At 27.9% G+C, this 10032-nt stretch overlaps 2 protein-coding genes across 2 annotated transcripts; one reads left to right on the top strand and one right to left on the bottom strand.

Moving 5' to 3' along the window:
- The first annotated feature begins 1031 nt into the window (after nucleotides 1–1031).
- On the top strand, nucleotides 1032–3397 carry LOC145184727 (uncharacterized). The gene is made up of 3 exons (XM_090092933.1): nucleotides 1032–1103; nucleotides 1433–2079; nucleotides 2278–3397. The coding sequence occupies exons 2-3, from the start codon at nucleotides 2046–2048 to the stop codon at nucleotides 3123–3125; spliced, it is 882 nt and encodes a 293-aa protein (XP_089949059.1). The 5' UTR covers nucleotides 1032–1103; nucleotides 1433–2045; the 3' UTR covers nucleotides 3126–3397.
- A 2882-nt stretch (nucleotides 3398–6279) lies between these two features.
- On the bottom strand, nucleotides 6280–9477 carry LOC149886117 (uncharacterized). Its single transcript, XM_090092932.1, has 2 exons — nucleotides 8562–9477; nucleotides 6280–8444 (listed from the first exon to the last, which is right to left on the bottom strand). The coding sequence occupies exons 1-2, from the start codon at nucleotides 8821–8823 to the stop codon at nucleotides 6430–6432; spliced, it is 2277 nt and encodes a 758-aa protein (XP_089949058.1). The 5' UTR covers nucleotides 8824–9477; the 3' UTR covers nucleotides 6280–6429.
- Between the last annotated feature and the right edge of the window lie 555 nt (nucleotides 9478–10032).

Here is a 10032-nt window from a genome sequence, read left to right as displayed (position 1 = left end):
AAAAGAAGCAAAAATTTTATAGTTTTAAATCACATTAACATATTTTTTTAAAAAAAGGGTTTCAGATATCTGTTTTTAATAATGATTAATTTAAAAGTGTTTATGGATCTTAAAATGTTTACCCAAAGAAATTTGTTTCTCCCTATCCAATAATGCCGTTTTATTAATCAATTTTTTAAATTAACTTTATTAATTAATTTTTTTCAAACCTGCTCAACTTATCCCGACTAGAATAGGTGACACAAAAGTTAGGTTATAAAAAGAGCTATAATACTTAGAGAAAATGGCTAAGTATAACCGAAAGTCAAATAAATGGGTAAAATATCAACACTTAGGTGTTGTCAGATAAATATTTTTTTAAGAATATAAGAGAAAAATAGCAAAAATTTTTTTTACTTTTATAGTTCGAAAGTACCCGTGCTTCTCAGTTGACCGTGGTCCAACAACCATTTGATGCGCATTGTATTACCATTATATATATACCTATCTTTCATCCATTAAATGTTTAGTAATTTGATGCGTTGTTTTTGAGATATTTTAGTTGTCCAACTTGCCCCAAAGCTTCACTGGCCCCGCCCTGCCCTACACAGATACTTTAGAAAAGAATTCCGAAATTTATCTTTCGGTTTTGAAAATTGTTTCTTTAGCCACGTGATTATGCGTTTCATTTTTTGTATTTACTTTAAAGATCAGTTATTCGAATTTTCTAAGCAGCTTTATTTCATTTTGATTTTTTACTTTTTATTTTGTATTTAGTCGTAATGATGACTTTTCTAATGTTTTTTACCATAAATTAAGATTTAATTTGTAAGAAGTCTTTACTTTATCAAGCAGATTCATTATGTTATATTCAATTTCAGTTTTGCCAAATTATTCTTGAACTTCGTTATTTTTTACGTTTCTTTAACCTGAAGATTTTTTTTTTTGAGTTATTAATTGTTGTTTTGTTTTTTTTTGTCTTGTTTTTTTTTTTTTTTTTTTGATATTTTTTGATAATGATGTTCAAATCTTTCGTTGGTTGTGCTGGCATCACGTGATTTTGAAGTTTTTAACTGTCAACAAAACTAAATACTAATTGAGGTGGATGCGTGTAACTTTTTTAAGTAAGTAATTACAGTTAGTGGCATAGAGATTCTTTAGATTTTTTAGATTTTTTAGTACATAATAATTTTAAATTCAAAATCCTTTAAAATACTTTTCAAATATGATTAGCTTCAGACTCTTCCTCAATATGGTACTTCCAACTCTCGCAGTTGAATTAAACTTTAATTGCAGACTACCACGATAGACTCGTTATTTCTAGCTATTGTAATGATAAAATATAACCATATTTTTTAAAATCCATTTATTGAAACGTTTTTCTTTTGTTGTTGTTTTTTTAAATATAATCGTCTTTGGTGTTAATACCAAAGAAAAATACTTTATTGTATAGAGAAATCCCGACGTTGACAAAAGAATTTCATCAGCTTATATCCGCCCGGTGAACTTTAGCTCAATACGATTTAATGAAGTCAAAATTGCATTTTAAATGCGATTTAATGCGATTGTCCACTTTTTTGCAAAATTCTTGGTTATGAACTGGAAATCTGGGAAAAGATGTCACTTCCTTTGATGCATCTATTAGAACAACCATTTTATAGTTAATTTTTGAATTCACTATTTTATAGTTAATTTTTGAAATGTCATATATGTAGAAAAGCTTTTTGCCCGAATTAGAAGTGGCTTCCACGGCTTCACTTTTCGGATCGAAGTTAGACATCTAGTATATATAATATATCATTGAAAATTTCTAGGTTTTGAAAGTCATGTAAACTTTTCACCAATTTGGCATTATGAGGATCAAAAGACCAAGATACAAAACTTTTTTGTCTTTTGTTGTTATTGCAATAAAATACTTAGTTTCGGCATTTCTTTTTCGGCTCATTTTTAAGTACCGAATAAATTTAACTTTAGAAAGCTTAGTTTGATTTGTTACGCTTATATATGCTAAGCCTATCATGGTTACAATGCATAGGAAACATGAAGATCAAACGTAGCTAACTGCAATGGATTCGTTGCTGATTTTAATCTATATAATAGGTAAAGTTTTAATATATTTTTGAAATAAGCAGCAAATAAAAACAATCAGAATGAACAAGTGGGAAAAGTTGAAATAATAATTAACAATTTTCTATTTTTGATAAACTTAGATTATCTTTCTTTTCTGATATTTTTCTCGTATATAATAACTTATTGGAAAAAACTTTTTTATTTTATAAGTTGTTGTTTTTTTTTTAGGAAATGGTTTATGCTCTAACCTACAAGTCACCTCACTTGACCTCAACAATCATACTATTGAAGCAAATTTTTCCCTAATGACTACCGAGCGACCTCAGGTGGAAAGCGAAAAGGGAACGGACGGGTCGTCACGTTCAGAGACTTATAAAATGCACAATGGCCTTATGTTACTTCACGCGCAAAGATCGCACTCGGTTTCTGATGTTAAAAAATCTCAGATGATCGATAATTCACAAAGCAGTAGTATAAATTATCACGTACGTAAAAGAACAAGAAATAACGAAACGGTTTTTAAAATACTAGAGTTTAATCGGTTCGGAATTAATATCACACTTAAGAAAAATGACAACTTTACTTACAATATAACAAATTTATTATTACAAAACACAACTAATTTCACCAAAACATTCCCTAATAAAACAGAAAACTGCCGAACAGAAAACCGTACAAATATAACTTGGGAAAGTATCATGAAAGTATCAGGTGTATTAGATAATCAGGAATATCAAAGAGAGAAATTACATACACAGCTGGTAGTAAAGTCAAATAATGTTTATGAAAACCCAAACAGCTCATTAGAAAATATCACTTTCCAAAATTCTCAAGTGGAGCACTTAATTGAGAGGAAAAAAAGAAAAACATTTCAAAGAGAAACCAGAAGACTATTGCTCAAGAATATAAATACGATAAACGTATCAAAAGAAACTTTATATGATTCTGGTCAACCTAAAGAGATATTTAAAAGAAATAATGCAAAGTATAAAAAAACCTCTACAATTGCATTACGAGACTCAGATAATGGTAAATTTAAAAAAATTGATTCGATTTCTCGTATAAAAAGTTTTTAAAACTATTTTTTTTGAATCCATTGAACTTCTAGAAGATTTTCCTGCTTTTCCTAGTTTTCCAGTTGAGAAAATAACAACGTTTAAACCGATTCCTCCTATTACACTAGAAGTTGAAGACAATGAGATTAGTTCTGGTTGAAAGATTCATACAAATAGAAGGAATATTTTCCCAAAATTTAATTTCAAAAAATTTTTTCAGTAGAAAAATATTTTCAGTGTCGAAGAGATTTGTAAGAAGTTCTATTTTTAGATACTTTTAGAAAGTTTTGCAACTTTTTATCTTGTTTTATTGATGCTTTCATATTCAGGCTCCGCAAGAAACGCGATGTTTTATCTTTCAGAATTATTATTATTTGGGAGGGAGAAGATTTTTACATTCTTCGTAAAAACAGAGCTTTTATACTTTTATTCTAAAAACCTAACATAGAAAAAAAGAGGATCAAACTGTTTCAAAAGTCATTTGTAAAAAATTTGTGTTAAATTTTGCTGGGTTACTTTTTACTGGCGTAAGAACTATTCTTTTGAAATTAGTTAAACTGGAGTGGCATCCAATCAACTGATTTATACGTTAATGGCTGCATTAGTCTGGCCATTTTCTGTAGTTACTTTATTTTATTTGTTCGGGTCAACCCTTTATTATTAAATTGATTAGCATTAAAGGGTTTTATATCGCTTTATTTCTACTTTCATTTAAAGAAAAAAATACTTCAGTCACCAAAATTATCTAAACTTCCTCATTCTGTTTTGAAGAGAAAAGCAGAAAGTGTTTTTTAAAGTGTTACCCAGTAGGCAGTGGACGTTTAATGCCTACTGGGTATAATTTTTTTTATAATATAAACACTAAATATCTTCTGTACCACCACCAAATACTGATTTTTTTTTTTTTTTTTGTCAAGATTTAATCGCCGTCTTTTTAGATTTCAATTATTTTTGTACAAAAAAAAATTATATTATGTAAAAAAATATCTTTTAAATAAAAGTTAAGATCAAAATATAATTATTTCTGTTTATTGAAGTTTTAAAAATAAGACTTAAATTTTTTTTAAAGAAAGATAAAAATACAAAGGTTTCGAGTTCTACTTTTTCTTCAAAAAAAATCTAAAATTTCCAGTGGGCACGCGATGTCAAACCGACGTCGGGTTTACGTTGGGTTTTCATCGGCGATGTCAACCGACTTATTACGACGTTGTTATAACGTCGCGATAACGACGTCAAAACGACGTCGTTTTACCAACGTCGTTCTGAAATCGTGCGATGTCTTTTGCCATAAATACGATGTAAATCGACATAGTTTCATTAATTAACAAAATTAATATAATTTTTTTATATTATTTTGTACTGGAAGTTTGAATGCCGGAAAGTAACTTTATCTACCAGTAAAAAACAGATTTTTTACCGCAAACATCTTACTGGAAAAAAGTAGTTATCGTAGATTTCCCTAATTCCGAACAGTCCCTAATTACGAACAGCTTTAGTTCACTTATTGTTGCACCTTTTATTTTTGTGGGATTTTTAAAAGGAAAACTGATTAGTAAATTGGAAGACTAGGGTAATGAGAATATGAAAAAATATTTTCAAAATATATATTGATACCATTAAATTTTTTAATTGCAAGCAAAACACATTTTAAACCCTGAAAAACCAACAATTTAAAACCGATTTAAAAAAAAAGACAGTTGAAATTGCATACTATTCGATGTAGAATTTGATGGTGATTATTTATCTGAAAAAAAAGTCAAAAATTAGCAATACTTCGTAAGATATCTTAAAAGCAGTACTTTTCTGCATAATTAAAACGTTACCCAAATTCTAAACAGATTTTGAAACGCCCTTTTTTTTTTTGCAAAAGTTAGCGTTTTTATGTGCATGTAATTAAAAACAATATTTAACAATAGTAATATAACGACATTAACTAAACAACAAACATTTTTTGGAATTTGATATGTACATTCGGAATTAGAAACACGTGTTCCAAATTCCAAACGAAAACTTTACTTTTTAAATTTTAAAAGTTAACAATATTTTTATAATAAATATACTTGTTGCTTAATATTGTTCGATTTAGTTTAGGTTCCAGTTTATTTATTTAAAAAAATTAATATGAAATTCAAAAAGCAAGCGGAGTTATTCAATTTTTAGAACGATTTTGTTCGGAGTTAGGAAAATCTACGGTATTCTACCGGATAAATTATTATTACCGGGAAGATATATTTATATCTGGGTAATTCCGTGTCAAAACAACAACAAAATTTCAAAAAAATAACCCACTATCTCTAAATGACTTAATTCTTTCAACAAAGATACTTAACTAGGCTAAAAAGAATTCCACAAAGTTGTTTTAAACAAATCGGAATATTTTAAAAGTTATGCTCGTTTAAAATTCAAAACTTTGTAACATTTTTACTTATCATGCGCCCCTAGCAACGTCCTTAGTAACAAGAAAATGTCAAAACATACGTTGTTACCTTAACTATATTATTTCATAATTTGAAATTTTCCACATATTATTAGATGCTAAACCATAAAATTATACTAAGAAATAATAATTTTTTATATTTATTAATAAATCAAAAAGAGTAAACTGGCATTTTTAATAAAATTTAAAAGTAAACAGGCTTACTATAAGAGGAATTACAGAAAAGGTTATGATCTATATATTTCCAAACTTCATATTCTTAAAGTATATATAAATACCTAAAAAAAAAAAAAAAATTGAGTTGTTTTTCGACTCACTAATCTAAAAAATTTAATTTTTATTTTTGATTGAAAGAATATTGAGAATGAGACAGAAAATTGATAGGTATTTATGTTTAGGCACAACCAGAAAGTAAGAGTTCTTACTTATGTGTAAAACTACAATATGCATATGTAATAAACTCAATTAAAAATACTTAAATATTAAAAACAGGCATTTTCACTCAGAGCTAGTCAAAAATAAGAGGTATTTTCACTTAGGTATAAAAATGCAATATTCATGACATACATGTCTATGAATAGTATTCATGTCCGTAAATAAACTCAATTTTAAATATCAAAACACATTAATTCTTTGAATTCCATGTTTTTATGAATTGACAAATTTATATTCAAATCAGTGAACTTCTTCACATATTCCTTTGTTTTTCTTTGGACTGTATAATAAAACAAAATTAGGTAATATTTGTTAACAAATGAAAAAATACTGTCATATACATATCATAGACATATGCAAACTGTCAATTCTAAGAAATAATTGATAAAAGGAAGCAAGCAAATGTTTTTTAAGATTCAAGGGCCATGTTGGTGCATAAATTTAAATCCCACATCAACTTTGCACATCACTTTGCATCTCACAATTTTTAAACTTGTAAGTCAAGATAGGGATAGTGTCATCACTGCAGTATTTCATCTTAACTTCATTTTGACATACAGGAATAAATTCATGAAAGTCTCTTGTTCCTGGTATTGTTTTTACATTTTTAAATCGTTCAGATTGTAATAATCTTGTTTCTATCAAACTTTCACTTGAAATATAAATAAAGTTTATACCTTTGATGTTGTTAGTGCAATATGTAAACATATCACGTGAGTTTAATATTTGATTTGTAGAAACTCTCTGCAAACTAGCATTAGCTACAAGCCGTTTAACTGTTCCTCCTATACCATCACAAGGTTGCTTTCCATGGCTGGTTGCAAAGAAAACCCATTTTGCATCTATTCCAAAGTCTGATTTATGCTGACATAGATTAAAAATATTTTTGCAGTTTTTATATTGAGATGAACAGCCATCAGAAAAGTAGATCACATTTACAATGCTGGGTATCTTTTGCTTTAGATTATTGATAATTGATTTTTGTACCTCGTAAACCATTGGTACATCATGATTGTTATCATCTGATATAATGCAATATGAAGTGGATTGCAACACTTGATTTTCTTTATAGTACACAACTACTGGATGAAGTGTGCACTGAAGATTATTCCAATGAAAACCTTGTACTTCATCCTGCACAACAAAACTATAGTTTTCTGCAAAATCTCCTAGAACTATTGCACTATTTGATGGCAGTTCTTCTTTAAGATTTTTTAAATATTTAGATTGGCATTTAGAAATATATGAATGTGCTGTTAGCTTGACTAGTTTTTCCATCACCATATTTACATAATCTGGTATGCTTACAAGCTGTATAACTAAATCTGATCTATCAGTAGTAACCCATTGGTTAAATTCGATAGTATCTTCTTCCTCAAACTGTCCTATTAGTTCGAATAGCTTTTCTTCTAATTTAGATGTATTTTTTGGACATTGTGTACATCGATGTAACATGCATTCTTTGTTTTGCATATCACAAACAATAAATTTATATAGTTCATGGTAATCAATTTTAATGGGTAGGAGAATTAACTTCATGTTTTGATGGTAGATACAAATGCACACAGAATGGGTTCCTGATGAGTTTGGCAAAACACACCATTTAGGTCTTAAAACACAAAACTTGGAAAAACCTAACTTTACATGTGGATATCGAACTTTAAATGAAACAAATAACTCTTTTAAGCTTGATAAAAGTAGTCGCTTTTGCATATGGAGTTTCCAACTAACACTTACAAAATCCTTTTGACCAGGCATCTGGCGAGAGTTTTCATCATCTTCATAAAAATTTTTTACTAAAGTATTTATTTGATCAGGGAGCATTTTACCTCGCTTAGTTTGTGGAACTGCAAGAATTCCTTCCTTCTTTGCTAAAGATCTAGATTTTATTATTAGATACTTTGAAACACCAAAATACTCACTAGCTGCTTCAATTGACCATTCTTGTGGGCACAAAGTCAATATTTGAATTTTGTCCCTAAATGAACAGCATTTTTCAAGTTTATCTTTTATCAAAACTAACATATTTTCGAACTGAACAACTTTTTTTTTTAAATCAAGAATATATTCATTATCAAAAACTTCAACTTCTGTCAATGGAATTTTTAAAGAACTTGATAACTTTTCTTTGAAAACTGTTGTAATAGTTTTAATTTTTTTTTCCCCAATACTCATACGATTCGCAAATGGCTGTCCATGAAGCTTGACTGGTGACACGCCAATTATACTGAGACAATCCGAAAGTTCTTGTCTGTTTTTATTTATATCAGCTTCTTGTTGAACGTGAAATACATTTTCTTTATTTATACTTTCATTTGTGTAATCATCAGAAATATCAATGTTATCAGTATTAATTTCAGTGGAAGCTTTTAATTTGACTAAGCAATTTGTACAAATTTTTTGACCAGGTACAATATTGAACCTGTTGTTTAAAGCTATGGTTCTTAACGTGACTACTCTGAGAGATGCTAAATTAAAAAATATAACTTAATAAAATAAAATATGCCTAGTATTAACAAACATAAAGACCTTAATATTATGACAAAGTAACATTTATAAAAAACTTTATGACAAGCTTTACTAACCTTTGCACGGTCTTTTGTGAACTAACAGTGGATCACAGCATTTATTCTGAAACACAGGGAACTTCTCAAGATAGAACTTTTGATGATGAAAACATAAGTCAATAATCAAATCAGGAGAAACACCAGACCTCAGCGCAACTAAATTTTGCTCATCTGGAGCTAAATCTTTAAAAAATATTATTCCAATGTGGTTTGTATATGTTAACTTGTGACAATTTGATTTTAAAATCAATCCAAGAGAGCATTGTGATGTTCCAGCCATTATCAAAATATTTAATTTCAATATTTTATTTTTCTAAAACCAACATTAAATAAATAATAATTTCTAACATGAGTATTATAATCAAAACTTTATTTTAAAATAAATAAGTGTAATCATAGCTGTTACACTTATTTATTTTCAAAATAAAAATGAATTTCTGGTTTCTTGTCTAACTAATTAAATGGAGCAAATGGTTCTAACATTTGAGTATTATATATAATAATACTTATGTGAGAAATTATAATTTTTTTGTGAGAATTTGTTTTAGTTATAATCTCTCTATGGAGATTATAACCAAAACGGTAAATAAAAATGCAAAAATAAAATTGCAAAAATAAAACAATAATAAAATAGATATGTGCATTAAAAAACAGTGAAATAATTTTTGACTCTTACAGGTATTTATATATAAACTATTATTGTAAAGATTTAAAATGAATAGATCAATACCTTTTCTGCAATTAATCTTAAACTATACATGTTTACTGAAAAATTATTGATAAAAACCCGGTTTTCATCTTAAAGTTTTTATTCAAATATAAGATCTAATAACTTTAAGTAATGATTTTTGACTTCTTTCTTCAAAAGTTTCTATGCCTATTAAATTTTGTAAACATATAGTTAATGTAACTGTGCATACTTTAACATTTAAGTGTTGCTATAGACGTTGCTAAGAACGCGGAGAATAAAAAAAATGTAAAAAATCTCAAACTTCAAAGACCCATAACTCTCAAAATAATGAAATTGGCTCCAAATTATTTTTGATTATTCCTAACGACGGTATTAAATGCATTTGTGCCAAAAATCAAGTATTTCTGAGATGGTGGGTTATCTCGACTTGTTGTTTTGACATGGAATTACCCATCTTTGACAGCCAATAAACGCATGCTTTTTATGGCAAGCGTAAGTTAGTTTATTTTTTTATCTGATTTAATCAATTGTGATGCTTTAAAACACACACACACATACAAATATATAAATATATATATGTATGTCTGTATGTATATGTATAATGTATATATACGTGTATGTGTGTGTGTGTGTGTGTGTGTGTGTATATATATGTATTCTGAGAATATATATATTTTAATGATCCTCTCTTTTTATCTATGTATGTATATATGCATGCATGTATGTATGTTTGTATGTATGTATGTATGTATGTATGTATGTATGTATGTATGTATGTATGTATGTATGTATGTATGT

This window comes from Hydra viridissima, unplaced genomic scaffold (genome assembly GCF_058129835.1).
Source record: "Hydra viridissima isolate aposymbiotic clone 2 unplaced genomic scaffold, HvirCarnegie_v1 scaffold_7, whole genome shotgun sequence".
Lineage (NCBI taxonomy): Eukaryota > Metazoa > Cnidaria > Hydrozoa > Anthoathecata > Hydridae > Hydra > Hydra viridissima.
This window is presented reverse-complemented; position numbering and strand designations above follow the sequence as displayed.

What these genes read in the sequence shown, in the direction of transcription:
- LOC145184727 (XM_090092933.1), top strand. Translation starts at nt 2,046, where the DNA reads ATGGATTCGTTGCTGATTTTAATCTATATAATAG. An exon ending in GATTTTAATCTATATAATAG is followed by an intron (nt 2,080 to 2,277) that starts GTAAAGTTTTAA and finishes TTTTTTTTTTAG; the next exon opens with GAAATGGTTTATGCTCTAAC.
- LOC149886117 (XM_090092932.1), bottom strand. Translation starts at nt 8,823, where the DNA reads ATGGCTGGAACATCACAATGCTCTCTTGGATTGATTTTAAAATCAAAT. An exon ending in TCACAAAAGACCGTGCAAAG is followed by an intron (nt 8,445 to 8,561) that starts GTTAGTAAAGCT and finishes TTTTTAATTTAG; the next exon opens with CATCTCTCAGAGTAGTCACG.